The sequence below is a fragment of the Ranitomeya variabilis genome, chromosome 5 (assembly GCF_051348905.1).
Source record: "Ranitomeya variabilis isolate aRanVar5 chromosome 5, aRanVar5.hap1, whole genome shotgun sequence".
Taxonomy (NCBI): domain Eukaryota; kingdom Metazoa; phylum Chordata; class Amphibia; order Anura; family Dendrobatidae; genus Ranitomeya; species Ranitomeya variabilis.
The window spans coordinates 656,971,405-656,990,177 of record NC_135236.1 but is presented as its reverse complement, the minus strand read 5'-3'; the positions used below and the strand labels follow the sequence as shown (position 1 = coordinate 656,990,177).

The following is an 18,773-nucleotide window of genomic DNA, read 5'->3' as shown; positions in this document are numbered from 1 at the left end:
AATAGTCACCGACAGGATCCCTTTAATTACAGCCTCTTGGCATTGAGGGTTATTGAAGGGTTGGCACATATCGAAGATGACTCACGTTGTCGTTTTTCTTTTTCTTTCTGTTCAGGTCTTTGAGGAGCTGTTACTGGATGCGGACTGGAGCGTGAACGCCGGGAGCTGGATGTGGTTGTCGTGTAGCTCTTTTTTCCAGCAGTTTTTCCACTGTTATTGCCCAGTTGGGTTCGGAAGACGAACTGATCCCAATGGCGATTACATCCGGTAACTAACACAAAATAATAATTTTATTTATTATTTAGTTATATTATTACATTTTGATAAAATGTATGATCAGAAAATGACCTATTTTTAGAAAAATGTAAGAGTGTCCATACAAGAAAAACAATCTTGCAGTGTTCCACTTTCACACGAGCCCCTGGAGCACACATGATGATCTGACATTTCCTTCTTCCTGTAACTCACTTGTCAGCTTTGCTGTGTAGACTGGGGCAGAGTCAGCAGAGAAAACTCACTTGTCAGCTTTGCTGTGTAGACTGGGGCAGAGTCAGCAGAGAAAGTTCTGTGCTTCTGAAGGTTTAGGAAAGACAAGATTGTAAACCTATATATGAGTAAAGGTCTGCAACCTTGCCACTCCCTATTCTCCATGGAGCACACACTTTTAGGCGGAAATTTCCTACTTCTAGCTTGCCTGTCAGCTTTGCTGTGTAGACTGGAACAGAGGAAAGGGGATTAAATGACAGTTTGGGGTAACGGTCTGCAACCCTTTAAAGGTCAAACATTCATTATTTTTTTCTCTCCCTCTTTTAAGGCGATATCTACCAATTTTGAAGGGTTTCCCACCAAAGTATATTTATGACCCCTGGAACGCTCCTGAAGCAGTGCAGAAGGTTGCAAAATGTATTATTGGGGTACATTACCCCAAACCAATGGTGAATCACGCAGAGGCCAGTCGTCTGAACATCGAGCGGATGAAGCAGATATACCAGCAGCTCTCCCGATACAGAGGACTTGGTAAGTGGGAACATGGTCCACATCTCCACAGAAGCCCCCGTGCAGAATTAGTACACAGTATAAAGTTGTTTTTAGGTTGACCATGGAAATGCACATATGGAAGCTCTCCCCGATTTACTTTCTTGTGTTGTCTTTTTTTTTTTTTTTTTTGCATAATATCGGTTATTTGACCGATCACTAAAATATTCCCCAACTGCATCTACTACTTATCTCTGGTTATTAAATGTCATACACATGGAAAATTACATTTTTTTAATCATATATTTATTTTTAGGGCTTCTTGCATCAGTGCCTTCAAATCCAAGTGGGAACGGGAACGGTGGCATGATGAGTTATTCTCCCGGGGACAACATGCCCGGCTGCAGCAACAACGGAGGTAAAGTGGCCGCATAATAAACAGTTAAAGGGGCTTCTATATTACTTGTACATTATAAAGTGATGGATTGTTGCTTGGATCACTTTGGTGGAGTCCGATTTCTGGAGCCCTATGTATTGGCTCCGATACACAGCCGTTCTGCAATGCATCCATCTGCAGGCTCATGTACAGCCATGTGAAGGCTTGGAGAACATTTTAAGTGGCTATGATGCAACTGTTCTGGGTGTGGATGTTGTGGTTGTACCCAGGTTTTATCGCCTCTTGTGGCCTATAAGAGGATAGCGGTGTTTTACATGTGCAATTCCATTGCTGTGATCACACCTTGCTGTGGTTGTCTTATTACAATCTATATAAACGAATACTTCCCGGTGTTCATAGATGGATGCGGATGATATTGCATGTGATGATCTGAGTATTATATGCTTACCTTTCTTCCAGGATCTCAAATGGGAGCCGGCGAAGGCAACTCTACCAGCAATTCTAATAACCAGGGTGATGGCCATTCTGGAAATGGAGGAATTCAAGGTAGGAAGGGATCTCCAGCTCTGGACAGATTGCTGCAGTCAGTGATTGTTTAGTAGCTAGCGATGACTGATTGCTGTCATGTTTGCAGGCATATATGAAAGCTTCCGTAGTATGGAAAGGGGGAGACACTCATTGCCTGTTTTTTTAGAAGGGTCCCTTGACTATAAGCAGTTTAGAAAGAGGATACCCTCAGTGATCTGGTATTCAACCTATCCTAGGGTAAGGTCCTCCATATAATATGCCTGGAACAACCTCTTGAATCCTTCCTGCTCTGCAGGTGCCTGCACAAATACCTCTCCATTTATACAATCTGACTATTGGGTCCGTACCAGACACACCATATGCCTCTGTTGTATATTGTATCCTGATGGTGGTCTTTTGGCTCTTCTATTAAGAACCATTGGAATCCATAAAATTGTCATTAATTTGGCTCCTTTTATGAAGCAGAACTTTAGGGCCTCAAATGTCTAATTAGAAATTAATGAAATGTCCTCTCTCCTAGGCTACTGGCAGGGAAGCAGTATCCTGCATTACAACCATGGAGACGGCCAACAGTCCTACTTAATACAAGGTACTTATATTTCTGACGACGGTGATCAACTCTCAATCTGGAGCTAAAACCTCTTGGGAGGCTTTTCTAGCTCTTGGCAGGTTCTTCTGATACATTGCATTTGTGACAAACGTGTGCCAAGACACTAGTCTAGTTTCTCAACTATTAAGAGGGCTGACCGGGACGTTTACGTCCTTTCAGCACTTCTCAATCTGATATGGGCGACCTAGACTAAAGCGAGGCCATTAATGTCTGACTCTCAGCACCCCCAGATCAGCTTTCTGCAGACCCTGAGCCGGCCGGATGTCCACTACGTACACTATTTACATCCGACTGTCTCGGGACTTGCAAATGCTTAACGCCACTTATGGGACCTCCATCGATTCTGAGGATAGGTCATCAATATAAAAGTCCTGGGAATCTTCTCTTTTTTTTTTTTTTTTTTTTAAAATATGGGTTGGTTTTTTGGGCTGCGACTGGTATAAAAACACCAAGATAAAGTATACTTGCCAGTTTAATCTGTTGGCATCAGGCGCAGTTTAACGACATAGGATTTTACGTGCCGCCTTGTGCTGTGATGAGGACCCCAGACTGAACGTGTGACGTGCATTACTCCTAGTACTGTCACGCTACACGGCTTAGTTAACCATCACGAACATCCAGAGTTATTGACTGACCAAAGGAGATTGCAGAAGACCCAAAAAGTGAATGATAGAAGTGTAGCACAGTGTACAATGCCAACCCCATCCACAGTCATGCAGATGATTTAGTCCTCTGTGCAGAATAGTCTGTGCCAATCTGTTTTAGCAATGTCCTATCTCCCCTCTGCCCACAGCCAGGAACAGTATGAACTCTGTGATGTCTTTTGGCAAACGTCCCAACCCAGAAGAGGAGACCCAAAGTGTTGGACCTAAGGTCCAGCGGCAAAGCAGCCATTAACTTGGTGAGTTTCTGTCAGGTGCTGGTAACATCTGTCCGCACCATTTTAACCCTGTTGTTCCCTCCTGAGTTGCATGGGACTAGTCTGTACTACTTGGGTGTATATGCACATGGCGTTGGTAAGACGCCAGGGCGCTCGCCTAGTTTTCCCAGTCAAAACCGCTTCAATCGCAGCCATGACGTAGTTCTTGTGGTGGCCGAGCCACCGGCATCCTTTGCTCTACACTGTGTCGTGTGCACATAACAAGCAGTCCTAAAGGTATGACATCGTAGCAACGGCAGAGCAGGTGTTAAAACGCAAGCCCCTCCAACTGTGATCAGTTGATCACAGCAGATCCAGCTATTAAAACTCCTGACGAATGCAATTTTGCTGGGGGTGCTTTGAGGCTTTGATTACTGATAAGGCCTTAATCTGACTGGTATTCCTGTAGCATTTATAGTGTTTGTAGATGAGGAAACAGATTTGCAGTACTCAGTGATGGCCTCTGGACTTCACATCTGCGGCCAGCTTCTTTGGACCAGCATCTCCTGTAGTCTTCAGGCCTCGTGCAGCATCACAACTAGTCATTAGGCCTCGCGCAGCATCACAGCTAGTCATTAGGCCTCGCGCAGCATCACAACTAGTCATTAGGCCTCGCGCAACATCACGTCTAGTCATTGGGCCTCGCGCAACATCACGTCTAGTCTTTGGGCCTTGCGCAGCATCACGACTAGTTTTCAAGCCTTGCGCAGCATCACGACTAGTCTTCAAGCCTCGCGCAGCATCACGACTAGTCATTGGTACTCGCGCAACATCACGTCTAGTCATTGGGCCTCGCGCAACATCACGTCTATTCATTGGGCCTCGCGCAGCATCACGACTAGTCTTCAAGCCTCGCGCAGCATCACGACTAGTCTTCAAGCCTTGTGCAGCATCACGACTAGCCTTCAGGCCTTGCGCAGCATCACGACTAGCCTTCAGGCCTTGCGCAGCATCACGACTAGCCTTCAGGCCTTGCGCAGCATCACGACTAGCCTTCAGGCCTTGCGCAGCATCACGACTAGCCTTCAGGCCTCGCACAGCATCACGACTAGCCTTCAGGCCTCGCACAGCATCACGACTAGTCTTCAGGCCTCGCGCAGCATCACAACTAGTCCTCAGGCCTCGCGCAGCATCACGACGATGCAGAGTTTAGAAAACACCCAGGAGATGTTGGGCATAGAGTGCTGGCCACAGTTGCGTAGTCTGGCTGCTACAGAGAAATGGACCAGTGGCCGTAACGAAGCATTATGAATCTTTTGTGAATTTCTAATAGTAACCCTTGGACAATACAGATGTTGACCAGCACCAGGAAGTTGTCAAGGGTCCCATCGTTGTACGAATGTGACCCATGGGCACAGGGCAATATGTGAAAACCTAGGATTGAACCCATCCATCTCTGCCTATCTACTTATGATTTTTTGGTTGCACCTTAAACATCTGATGGCTACTTAACTGTGGAAGGTGCACCATAAAGTCTTCATATCCGAATTAGTCTTTAGGCGTTTTTGCCTACGCCCACACTAAGGGGGCTGTGCTGCTCATCTGAGCACTGAGGCTCTTCTCACCCAGAGATCTTTCTAGTAGGTTCCTCCCATGTACAGTTTTGGGTCTACATGCAAAGTCTTAGAAGAGACATGGCATTCAGAAGAACAGAGGTCCATTGATTACAGTCCTCCCTTTACCTACACAACATCTACTTGGTAGCAGACGGGCACGATATTGCTGTATTCTCATTCGCTCCAATAGGGTGAAACTGTCGTACTCGGCACAACCACCACTGGGTAGATGGAGACATATAAACATTGGATGAGCGGTGAAGAGCTCTTCATGACCTCTTACAACCAGGGCTGTGGAGTCGGTAAGCCGAGCCTCCGACTCCTCAATTGCCATGACACCGACTCCACGATTCCGACTCCACAGCCCTGCTTACAACAGCTCGTCAGTGAGGGGTGCTCATAGTCGGACCTTCACCCATCAAATATTGATGACCTATCCTATGGATGTGGTAATCCCAGACAACTTAATTAAAGAATGAAATCTGGTTCCCTGTGATCTAGGCTGATGTGTTAATCTAGTAGTGGCCCTGTCATAATGGCAAAAGACAACATCTTGCCGAGTTGTGGGTTTTCCTTTTTATAGGTGAATTTGAAATGGTTCCCCATAGTTTGTATTGATTTATCGGTCTGTGCATCCTGTTACCATTGCCCACTCCTTTCTACATATCTCCACCCTCAAAATACTACTTTACAAGCCTCCAGTGAAAACTAAAGTGCTTTTAGAGCTTGGAGACCTCTGTCTTCACGACATTCATGGTCTTCCTCATTACAGATACTGATGAGCTCTACTCCAGGCACTGTATCTACCTAATAGCTCACATTACATCTTCGCAATAGATTGGGGCCAGCTTAGCAGAGTCATCTCATAAGAGGGAGGAGCCTAAATGAGGCACCAAAGCAACACAACATACAGGACTGAGGCTCTAGATGCCGCTCCTTTGCCATACCATGGTGTTTAAGGGCAGCATCTCTACTTTTTCTTTCTGTAGACTTATCAGTCTGTTGATGCTTTTCTGACCACTTGCTCCCATTCACACTCCTTAGACAGCTCCATCATACAGTGGTCCAACAACTAATTTTATTTACTCGGACACTTTTTCACACAATAGGGTACATTTTATAGGAAGTTGACTTCCTTACCAGTGTTCTCAGAGGAAATAAACCAGAAAATACTACAAATTCCACCGAGGTTGGATTCGAACCAGGAGTTGCGTGAAAGGGACTGTAGAAAAATGGCTATCATTCTCTGAATATTTACATTTAAAGTAGTTAGGTGATGAATTAGATGACCAGTGGGATCTTCAAGATCCCACGAATGAGGGTCTGGGGTCCCCTCCTAGGATTCCGACATTTGAGATCCGACTGCCACGGAGTACCAATGTGGACGCTAGGCCAAGGTCCTTCAAATCGGTCAACAGTCCAAACCCTAGCCGGCATTAACATCTTCTTTAAAAGAATCGCTTTATTGATCCAGTAGTAAAAAAAGGCACAAAAATGGTTAAACACAACAGCACGGAAATGAAAAAAGCAGAAAAGGAACATGTTTCAGACCTGCATGATCTAGGATCATGCAGGTCTGAAACATGTTGCCTGAGAGAGAGTGCAGCAATTTTGGAGATCCCAGCAGTCTGATGTCCACCAATCGAAGGGTGATTGTTTTTTGCATCTTAAGCAAACATTTAACTTAGATTTCATTTGCATAAGATCTTTTCCCCCATTGTATGCCCATAAACATCACCTGATAGCAGCCATATTGGTTCGTCCCCACACGATGCACATTTACGTGGCTGATCTGTGTTACGTGGCAATGATCCCGTGTGTGACTTTTTCTTTTTCCTCCTTTCCCCCTGTACAGATGCGGAATGTCGCAGAGTCACCTAAAGCGATGGATTTCCTAAGTATCGGCCTCTTCTCTTGAGAACTCTTGTGGAAGCTTCACGTTTCGCCGCATTTCTATTTTTATCTTTTACGATATTTCAGTAATAATAATATTTTATTTGTTTTTGTACATATTTCTGTAAGTATTTGATAACGCTTGCTTTACCGACATGTAAATACGAATCTCTGAACTAGGTATAGACTGCGCAATATATTTTTGATAACAAAATCTGTATGGCAAGAAAAGACTAGAAAATGTGTAACAAGTGCAGTTATTTTCCCATGTCGTGTGTACGTCGTCTATAGCCAGTAGTCCTTTTATAGGGGGTGTTACCATTCTGTGACCTAAACTCCATCCGACTCGCCATATTGGCAGCAAGAGACGAAGCAATACTCCAGTATAAGAATCACAGGGAGGTCCTGCTCTACAGTAGCGCTCATTGAGGAGGCGTTGGCCAGCTCCTCTAGCTTCCGCGTCGGGAGGTGAGAAATGTCGTCGATGTACCGTCGACAGCTGTTTGGCAGGTCTTGTTCTCGAGTCCTAATCGAGTGATACCATCACAATGGCAACAACTCTTGGCGAAAGTGAAAGGCGATGGATATCCCTTTAGCTTGGTATCTGATGCAGCTGCCAAGACCTAATAAGGCCAAAAATGACACTGTTACAGTATGCTGGGAGACGTAAGGCCATGTTTATGGGCAGTGCCCCCCGCCGGTCTGATCACCCAGTCAGCACTTTATGAATGGCAGATGTGACCCATCGTGGAGTCTGAATCAGAGCCCATTTTGGTGGAGTTGGTGTCATGGATATTGAGGAGTTGGAGGTTTTGGCTTACCGACTCCACAGCCCTAGTATGTGGGGCGTACATGACGGTTATCACAGACATGGACTAGTAAATCACAGAATCTGTGTCTGACATCCCCCCTCACTTGGGTATCACGTGTCTTAGAAATCTGTGGATTGTGTAGCTCCAACCTGACCTCTACTGTAAAGAAGTAACTAAAAACTACAAATCCCCAGCACTCCTGGTCTGTGGTAGACCCTTTTCAGCTTTAGGCAGTATTACTCGTGCGAGGATCACATCGTAATCCTTGGACTGGCCGTCAGCTCCCCTTACCATAGAAATACATGCTGTCACGTTCAGGTCAGAATAGCTGCCGGCCAGTCCGAAGATTTTGATTCGATCCTTGCACGAGTAATATGAGAAGAAACGCTGGTGGAAAGGCCGACTGTAAGGGCAAAGGTTAGGTTGACCTGCTGTAGCGGTACCTTACGACTTTGGCTTGTGTAGTAGCTGCAGCCAATCGCTCGGTGGCTCTTGCCATCTACAGCCACAAACTTATGGGATTTTTTTCTTTTTTTTTTTGCCATGGACAACCCTTTTTTTTTTTTTTTTTTTTTTTTTTTTTTTTTTTTTTTGAAGACTGCCATGTTTTTACTCAAATGTATTGCCTTGCTCTGGGAAGTTGTAGTTTTGGAGACAACACCATAAGAATCTAATTCACACGTGTTTGTAGGGACCAATCGAATCACTGCTTTTACTTTTTTTTTTTTTATATTTATTATGCAAGCTGTTATTTGATTGGTCATTGGATTCATTGAAGTCATAAAAAATACACGAGGGGGGCCCTGTTCGCGCTCTCATATTACTCTTATTCATAATGTTACCCCCTCGGGTCACAGAATGGTGTAGCCTCCGCACATCCTGCCATGGTCTGTTACTTTTTGCATCCATATATATGTTTAAAAAAAAAAAAAAAAAAAGTTAAAATGTATATATATATTTTTCTCCTTTTTTAAGATTATTTTTTGTCAAGAATGTAGTGTTGTTATTTGTGGTCAGAAATGGTATTGTCACCATTTTTCCCCAGTGTGTCCTTGTCTTACCTGTCCCAAATGTAAAGCAGGGCTCTTCAGCCATTGTAGAACTACAACTCTCACCATGCCCTCACATGAGCAAAAAGGATTGAAATTGAGAACAAAGATGTCCAATATGTAAAATCTACTTTATTCTATTTGATTTATATTTCTTATCGTGAGGGGTGAAAGATACAGCCTTGTTTAACATTGTATATTGTACATTTCTAAATAAAAAATATATATTTTTAGTGTGTATATCATTTTTTTAAATGCAGTGTATATATAATATATACTGTATTTAAAAAAAAATGTACAGCATATATATCACTGTACATAAGATTTATGTATTTTCTAAAACAAAATTGTGTAATTTAATCTCAACAGGAAAAAAATAAATATAAAATATATATATAGAGAGAGAGATATAAATTTTTTCTTTTTTTTTTTTTTTTTACAAAATATACATAATTAAATCTTAATTTAGATTTTTTTAAAATTAAAACTACAATTGTGAAGTGAAGCTTCTTTTTAAAGGAAAAGTTGTGTATATTTACGGTATATAATTAAACACATGTAATTTTGTTTTCCTTTAAGAAGACAATGAATTAGATCTGAAAATATATATTTTAGAAGTGTATTGATCCATTTTTATTATAAAAAATATATTTTTTATTTTTAAGATGAATACACAATTAAATATAATTTATAATAATAATAATAAATAAACCTATGTGTTATGACCTGAATGCTGGTGTGAAGAGAGGCTGTATCAATTACAACTCTCAACAAGAAGTAAAGGTGGGATTAAATGTTATTTTGCCTTCAATGTATCCATGTTTATGTATAACCTGTACAGGTTTTGAAAGGGATTGCATGTTGTTTTTTGTTTTTTTGTTTTTTAGAAAGAAGCAGCCATGTGTTTTTTTTTTTTTGTTTTTTTTTTATAATTTTGGAGTATACTGGATAGGAAATGATGATACAGATGGAATAAAATGACAAGAAAATAAATATATTCCATAAGATTGATGTCCAACAAACGACCGTAGGAGGCGAATGACCTAGAATTCATGAGATACAGCGGAATAGGCTTCGCTCTCCTCGGAGGGGCCCCGGGACGTTAGATCTGTGCTTGGGAACCGCCGATTCCAACGCTGCGTGCTGACATTTGTAGTTCATCAAGGACTTCTTGAATCACATTCCTATTTTGTTTTATTTTTTTTTCTTCTCCAATTTAGAAGCCAATGATCCTGTGTCTTGAAAGTTAAAACTATTCTCTCCTTTTTTTAGTTTTATTGCCATTTATGAGCTGCCGCCATGTATATTGCATGCATACCAACGTCTCCTTACGTCCTGCTCTGCTGCCATGTTCTCGTTGTCTTCTCTTTGTACATCCATTGCCTTTCTCATTTTTAAAGAAAATGTCCTTCTAATAAAAAAAATTTTTTTTATGCACGTTGTGTTTTTTTAAATTTTTTTTAATTTAATATAATTTGTTCTGTAGTTTGTCCAATCTTTGCTTATTTAAAGGGCCTCCTGACCAGTGGACCCTCAACGAATGGACAGAGGTGTCCAGATGTTATCAGCTGATTCATCCATTGTGTGTTTTTTTTTTTTGTTTTTTTTAGTTTTTAATAATCAAGCTTCGGAATGTTGACGTCCCGGAGTGTTTTATGTCGGCCAATTATTTTGTTGACTTTTTGTTCAAAAAGTTATGTGACATTAAAAAGAAAAAAAAAATAAAATCTCGCAAATTACGAATCGCACCCCAAGACACTATTCCATTTACTTTTTTGATCTTTTTTTTTTAACAGGGTTGTCCACTTAATTTTAACAACTGTGCTGCGAGATATTTGATTTTTGTGGCACATACTAATATAGAAGTTTGACAGGTTCTCCTTCCTTCCTCAGTGGCTGCTGCTGGAGAATCCATGTGACCAGCCCCACCCATCATTCTCCACCAATGGATAAAACTGTTCTTATGCTTAGTGGTTTTCTATTGGAGGAGACTGATGGGCAGGGCTGATCACATGTTCATCCATCAGCAGCCACTGTGAGAAAAGTAAATAAAGTTGTGCAGTCTGTGAGGAAGGAGGCGAAACCATAGAATATTCAAAGAGCCCGGGGCACTAGAAAGTAATCCTTTAAAAAAAAAAAAAAAAAAAAATGGAACTTTATTCCATAATAAAAAATTACAACAATGAGGGGACAAGGCAACGTTTTGGACATCTCTGGAACATTGGACAAAAGAGGAGAAGCAGTCCTCAACGTGTTTGTGCTTAAAGGGATTGATGACTTTTGTTTTTACCAAAGTGTTTTTTTTTTTTTTTTTTTTATAGTACTAATCTAAGTGGTACTGTTACATTTTGAGGGCTACAATTGCTATAACAGTATCCATGTCATGCATTACACTCTAGCGGCTGTTTTTGGGTACTGCTACTCTGCTCACATTAACTTCAATGGGGAACATATACTACGGTGTACAGAACGGTGCTTTTCCTGCTCTGTATACTGTTTGCAGCACATGGATACAAACGGCCAATGACTGATTGTATGGTTAGGGTAATACTATTTTTTTTTTTTTTTTTTTTTTAAAGAATATCCTTTTTAAAGAGCAGACATTACACACTATGGTGCTACCTGCTGTTCAGTTTGTATAGCAAAGTGCACAGCTGCCTGAGCATGTGTGACCACCTGTTATCACTCTCTCTGCGGGAAAGTTCATAGTGGTTTTGCTGTTGGCTGCAGAGTATCTGAAGTATTGAAAATGCTTCGCGCATAAATTGGCCAATTCATGTGTGTCTGGCAGCCACGATAAGGTGATTCTCGTTGCCAGGACCTAATGCCAATCCTTTCTTAGAGTGAAGTCTATATCTCTATGGAGGGGTAGGAGGGTTCTACTGCAATTAAAAACACCTGAAGTTACGGGACGGAGTGCTCAGTCAGAAGGCTAATGCATACAAATAACAAAAGACTGACAGTCACATCCCAACATAAATTGGGTCTGGATAGGTGCTTGCCAACTCGTATACATTCAAGAAAAAAAGCACACTGTAACACTAAAACATGAAATATAAAAATTGAATTGCAATGCTGCACTAGAAATATAAAAAAGTGAGAATGCTTAGCGCATAAATTGGCCAATTCATGTGTACCTGGTAGCCACGATAAGGCGATTCTTATTGCCAGGACCTAATGCCAATCCTCTCTTGGACTGAAGTCTAAATCTGTATGGGAACCTAATGTGAATCTTCTCTTAGACTGAAGTCTATAGCTCTATGGAGGGGTAGGATCCTGCTGCAATTAAAAACGCCTGAAGCTAAGGTGCGGAGTGCTCAGTCAGAAGGCTAATGCATATAAATAACAAATGACTGACCGTCACATCTAATTTTCGTATTTCATATTGTTATTTCTATGCATTAGCCTTCTGACTGAGCACTCCGCCCATTAGCTTCAGGCGTTTTAAATTGCAGCAGGATCCTACCCCTTCACAGAGATTTAGAGTTCAGTCCAAGAGAGGATTGGCATTAGGTACTGGCAACGAGAATCAACTTATCGTGGCTATCGGGTACACATGAATTGGCCAATTTATGCGCTAAGCATTCTCAATTTTTCATATTTATAGTGCAGTATTGCAATTCAATTTTCATGTTTTAGCGTTGGTGTGCTGCTTTTTGATAGAGCATTTGAAGTATCATCCGTACGGCTGCGGAGGAGAGACTGGATTGTCAGCTGCCAGAGGGAGAAGGAGATCAATTCGGTGCAGTGTCTACACAGCAGATGAAAGGTATTTTCTATCAATTACTTAAGACATTTTGCTAGTAAGATGCTCATGAATAACTCCTTTATAAGGCCGGGTTCACATTAACGTTTGAGTGCGCAGCGTGGTGCTGCGGACTTCTTTCCTTAAGATCTGCCTACTTCCGCATGCCTCCTGCTTACCTATCTTTAATATTATTTAGGCAGGGACATGCGTTGGATGCGTCCACCAGCGTCGTTTTGACGTGCCCGCCAAACGCAACATGTTGCATTTCTTGCGTTCAGCGGGCACGTCAAAACGACGCATGCGGACGCATCTGCATACAACGCGTGTCCCTGCGTACACAATGCTAAAGATAGGTATGGGGGATGCATGCGGAAGTAGGCGGGGCTTAAGGAAAAGTCCGCAGCACCACGCTGCGGACTCAAATGCTAATGTGAACTTACCCTGTGTCTCCAGCGACCTATATACCAGCCTTGTATAAAATAGGTAAATATAGATATAGGAACCAGTCGCACTTGTCATTCCTTCCTGCCATCTTCTTTGTATATTCGCTAATGCCTATAATAACTTTCCTCCAGCCGCAGTAAGTACCGGTAATCTGACTAATGGGGAAGCCGCCATAGTAATGAATGTCGTGCTACCTGTATTACGTACATTACTGCACCCGGTAATAGGTGACTATCAGGACTATAATTACCTATATAAACACTTGCTACTTTGAAAACGGTCCGTTCCCTTTTAATGGTCAATTATAGGGGGTGTACGACAGGCCTAAAACCATTATCAAAATGTAATTATGTCTCCATTAATGTCTGCTTTATTATCCAAGCCTTGTCCTTTTTTTTTGGTGACTGATCTGTTAGAGTATAATTCCATGTTAGTCCCATGCGCTTCCCATACTATCCTCAGATTTCTTCCCCCCTCGCTCCCCATACTGTGTCTGCACCCATCCCTCCTCGCTCCCCATACTGTGCACCCATCCCTCCTCACTCCCCATACTGTGTCCTCACCAATCCCTCACTCCCCATACTGTGTCCGCACCAATCCCTCCTCACTCCCCACACTGTGTCCGCACCAATCTCCTCACTCCCCATACTGTGTCCGCACCAATCCCTCCTCACTCCCCATACTATGTCCTCAAATTTCCTCCCCCTGCTCCCCATACAGTCTGCACCCTTCGCTCCCCATACGGTGTCCGCACCCATCCTGCCCCCTCACTCCCAATACTGTCCACAAATTTCTCTCCCTCTCTTCAAATATTGTCTGCACCCATCCCCCCTTGCTCCACATGCTGTTTGCATACATTCCCACCACCCTCTCTCCCCATACTGTGTACTCGAACTTCTTCCCCCTTTCCTCTAATTGCAATAAATCAGTGGTATCTTCAGTTCCATTGGAGAATTTACCACACCAAACTTCTACCGCCTATGCAGCGCTGAGGAGTCACGTAAGCAATGTGATCACATCACCTGATCACACTTCTGACGTCACTCTGAGCCGGAAGTTCCGGCAGTCAGGGATTCAATTGTACTCCCGCCTGAAAGGCCCTAGTACAAGTGATCACTGGGAGTTTGCGCACTGCACCTTATATCAGCTTGACAGCCTGCTCAGAAAACGAGCGATTCTAACTGTGGGGGGCAGCAAACTGCAGCCACTGTAGAGATACCTTGGACCGTCTCATCAGAAGGACTGAAGGTGCCCCCATGCCAGCTGCGCATGGGCAAATGCTCCGCCTGCTTGCCTAGATACAACCCTGGATTAAAGGTGTTTTTCCACCATTAGAAAAACATTGGCTGCATTCTTTCTTAACTAACACCAGCGGAGTGCAGCACTTTACAACAATTGTTCCCAAAAACAACTGCCTAATCCTCATTCCTGACAATGACCACTAGGGGGCAGCGCTGAAGTTTAATTATTAACAAACAAGGACAGAATAATATGTACATAGTGCTCAATCAGCCATAAAACACTATTCTGACTCCGGGCAAGGCTTCATAGCAGATAGAGTTGAAATCAGAACATTCTTGCTGACCTCCCCAAATTTCGGCATATTCTTTCGGATCCAAGATGCTTTGGAGATGTAAATCCCCCCTTCACGCCTTGGCCCTTTTTCATTTTTGCGTTTTTGTTTTTCGCTCCCCTCCTTCCCAGAGCCATAATTTTTTTATTTTTCCGTCAATATGACCATGTGAGGGCTTATTTTTTGCGGGACGAGTTGTACTTTTGAACGACACCATTGGTTTTACCATGTCTTGTACTAGAAAACGGGAAAAAAAATTCCAAGTGTGGTGAAATTGCAAAAAAGTGCAATCCCACACTTGTTTTTTGTTTGGCTTTTTTGTTAGGTTCACTAAATGCTAAAACTGACCTGATATTATGATTCTCCAGGTCATTACGAGTTCATAGACGCCAAACAGGTCTAGGTTATTTTTTATCTAAGTGGTGAAAAAAAGTTAAAAACGTTGCTAAGACTTCCGGGAGGCGGAGCTATTGAATGGCCGCTTCTTAGCAGAGCTCCTGGACATAGAGCATAAACTATTCCTAAAGTGCTGATTTCTTACACAGAATCCAGGATAAGGACCGGACAAGGGATACCGGCGGTACTCCCAGCTCTCCGGTTCATCCCCGGGAGTCAAGTAGCGCAAGCAGCGCCAAGTACATTGCAGCACCCTGCGCTGATCCTAGCTTGCAGGGTTGGAGGCAGTGAAAGGACCGGCCGGAAAGTGTACGCGGCTCGCAGAGGCACCGAACTAGGTCGGTGAAGAGGGCAGGAGCTGCCGAGAAGATCTCGAGGCATACAGGGGCAGTGAGTAGCTCCAGAGCGGCGCCGAGAACCGGCGCGGGAAGAAGAAGGTGAGCCGGCGCCATTTTGTTGGACAGCGCGCCAGTCCCTGAGGATAACTGATCGCCGCCAGAGAGGAAAGGTGAGCCGAACCGTACCTATTGCAGCCGTTGCTGAAACAACGTGAGCGGCGCAGGTGCTGTGTATATTGCCCTGGCTCAGGGGGAGTCGGTGAAGATTACAGGACCTGGATCATAATAGAGGAAGGCACGCTGGACTACCTTCCCCCCATTTTGTGGAGGCTGTCCTGTGGAAGCTCGCAGCAGACAGCAGCGCTGGTATAGGAAAGTGTACACAACACCCTTGGTCTGGTTCGGTCAGGGGGAGAGAGTCTTGCTTACAGGAGTACAGGAGGCACAACTGGTGCAGGGCGATTTGCACAACTTACACAACAGGAGCACAGAACTGGTTTCTATTATAACTCCATAATAACCACAGTGTTTCTTTTGCAACATAATTGGATGGTACAGAGTTTTCAGAGAAAGTCTCACCTGATGTGTTAACATACAGGACACTTAGATTTATCTCTAAATGTAGTCACCAAGCACAAAGATATCGCTAATAACTTAACAAATATCTCAGGCTTCCATCTTACTATGGATAAATTTATGGGTAAAGGTGCCAAGGCAGGCAGAAGCTCTACTCGCAGCCAAGCAGGCACATCTCCGGTGTCACAAAGCGCTGACACTAATACAGATAACCCACAGTCTATTGCAACCGCTATCATAGAACGGCTGATGCCTGAGATAGACAACCGTTTAGCAGCTTTCCAAACTTCATTAGACACAATAGTCTCACAAGTTAATACCCAGGGCGCACGTATAACAGATGCGGAACAAAGAATATCAGACCTGGAGGACTCTACCATAACTCTCACAGACAAGTTGGATGATAAAGAAAAGATTATTTCAGATTTAATAGACAAAGTAGATGACCTTGAAAACAGGTCCCGTCGTAACAATTTGAGACTTATAGGTCTCCCAGAGTCAATCCCTCCCTCGGAGCTGGTAAAAATCACTTCTGAATGGCTGCCTAAAGCTCTTGGGGTAATGCCAACATCAGGCGTTGTAGCCATTGAAAGAGCACATAGACTAGGACCCCCAAGAGGAGGAGAAAGAGATAGGCCGCGTCCGGTCATTTTCAAGATCTTGGATTTTCAGGATAAGATTCGTATCTTGGCTGCATTCAGAAAACAACGTTCTCTTATGTATGAGAATCACAAATTATTATTGTTCCAGGACTACTCAGCAGCCATGGCAGCTAAACGCAAAGCCTTCAATCCTGCTTGTAAAATACTGGTGGACAAAAATATTCGCTTTAATCTGCAGTATCCTTCGATCCTGCGTTTTGTCATGGAGGGGAAAAATTGGTCCTTCAGTGATCCAGGAAAGGCTCTGGAATACCTTCGGGAAACACCCCGGGCTCACTCTAATTCTGTTAAACCCTGAATAAGAAAGCTACTTTAATATGCTACTATTAAGTGATATCATGCATGTGCTAACATTCTCATGCCTCTAAACGGCATGTTCACTTTCTATGTTATGTTCACTTTAAGGTTGAGTACACTTGTTATTGTAATAGAGTTAATTTGGGGAAGGATTTTGGGAGGGGGGGAAGGGCTCTGCTTATGTGCGCTTAAATCTTGGTTCCAGGGAGATCCTGCTCTCACTCGCTGGGATGGGTGGGGATCTCACTCACAACTTTTACAGGTGGGTCTGGTGGTCACCCGAAAAGGGATAGGTTAATGACTGATCATGCAGGCACCAAAGACACCACTATCCGCTCCTTACATTGGTGCTCATGGAATGTCAATGGACTTAACTCCCCGGTTAAGAGGAAAAAGGTTATACACTTCCTACAAAAACAGAATTTCCACATTATTTTTCTTCAGGAGACACACTGGGTTAAGGGTAGACACCCTTCTTTGTTTAGTAGGAAATATACACTTTGTGCAGAGGCCTCATACACAAAAAAACAACGAGGAGTAGCCATACTGATATATAATGGCCTTAATTATGAGATACTAGACACTCTAGAAGATCCTCAGGGAAGATTTCTGCTTGTCAAAATTATGATTGAGGGAATGTGTTTTAATCTAGTTAACATTTATGCTCCGAATGCGCCTGAGGCTCAGTTTCAAGTCAAATTAAGAGAGAGTTTGGCGGGATGGGATGCATCACGGGTGGTAATGGGAGGTGACTTTAATGAGGTGGCAGACATATCCATGGATAGATCTAGCCCTAAAGAAACTCATCGTTCAACGCAGGGTAGTGGCATTCAATCACTAATAGATCACTTCGATCTGATTGACATATGGAGACTACAACACCCTTTGGAGAGGGATTACTCTCATTACTCCCATGTACATGATTCAAATGCCAGGATTGACTGCTGGTTGTTACATGAATCTTTGTTACCCTTAGTAACGCAATCAAATATACAAAACATTCATATTTCAGATCACGCCCCAGTGACGTTTCAGTCCAAATTAGTGTCCCCAATTCAACAGGAACGAAGGTGGCGTTTTCCCTCATACCTTTACCAATCAGACGATTTTAAAAAATACCTACAATTGTCATGGGGAATATATAAAAATGATAACCAGGTCCACTGTGATAACACACAATTGTTTTGGATGGCATCCAAGGCCGTATTGAGGGGACAAATTATTTCCTATGTCAGTCACAAAAAAAAAGACATTATGAATAGAGTTAGGGACACACAAAAATCAGTAACTCAAACCTATAAAGAATACAAATTAAACAACACTCCACTGACAAGGGAAAAATTTTTGAGGGCTAAGGAAGAGGCAGACACTTTGGCCCACGAATTGGCTCTATTCAACTTAGATTACCAAAAACAAAAATATTTTAAATGGGGCAACAAGCCGGGGAAGGTGCTGGCATCTCTCACAAAACCATATAGGAAACCGACAAGAATACACAAAATACAACAACGAAATGGTCGCATTCTAATTAAAAATGAAGAGATAGTGGATGAGTTCCGCTCTTTTTTCAGCGAGTTGTATAGATCAGAGACTGGGGGAGGAAGTGGGGAATTTCTCAAAAACAACCTTGCCCCAACGCTCACAGAGGTAGAGAGAGAGACCATTAATTCCCCAATAACACCATCAGAAGTTGTACAGACTATAACTAAACTTAAAGTATCTAAAGCACCTGGTCCTGACGGGTTCAGCAACGAACACTATAAGATTCTAGGTTCATATATAGCTCCTTATTTGAGTGAATTATTCAATAAGATAGTTGGACTTGGTCATATGCCAGACCGATTTAACGAGGCGGTAGTTATTGTTCTCCCAAAACCAGGTAAAGATCATACTCAGGTTGAGGGATATAGACCTATTTCATTATTAAATTCAGATTTTAAAATTTTCACAAAAATTCTGGCAGACAGATTACAGAAAATAATGCCAAATTTGATTTCGCC

The 18,773-nt window shown here is 42.8% G+C and overlaps 1 protein-coding gene across 3 annotated transcripts in view; it reads left to right on the top strand.

The window, feature by feature from the left end:
- Positions 1–8,608, top strand: part of CRY1 (cryptochrome circadian regulator 1) — a 39,353-nt gene extending 30,745 nt beyond the window's left edge. For 2 of the 3 annotated variants that reach the window (XM_077266484.1, XM_077266482.1), the window contains exons 8-14: positions 116–267; positions 815–1,017; positions 1,292–1,393; positions 1,832–1,918; positions 2,421–2,489; positions 3,304–3,411; positions 6,841–8,608. In XM_077266484.1, the coding sequence (XP_077122599.1) occupies positions 116–267; positions 815–1,017; positions 1,292–1,393; positions 1,832–1,918; positions 2,421–2,489; positions 3,304–3,407 (717 nt within the window). In that variant the 3' untranslated portion in view covers positions 3,408–3,411; positions 6,841–8,608. The remainder of the gene's footprint in view (positions 1–115; positions 268–814; positions 1,018–1,291; positions 1,394–1,831; positions 1,919–2,420; positions 2,490–3,303; positions 3,412–6,840) is intronic. The other variant, XM_077266483.1, reaches the window with a different exon arrangement.
- Positions 8,609–18,773: the final 10,165 nt, after the last annotated feature.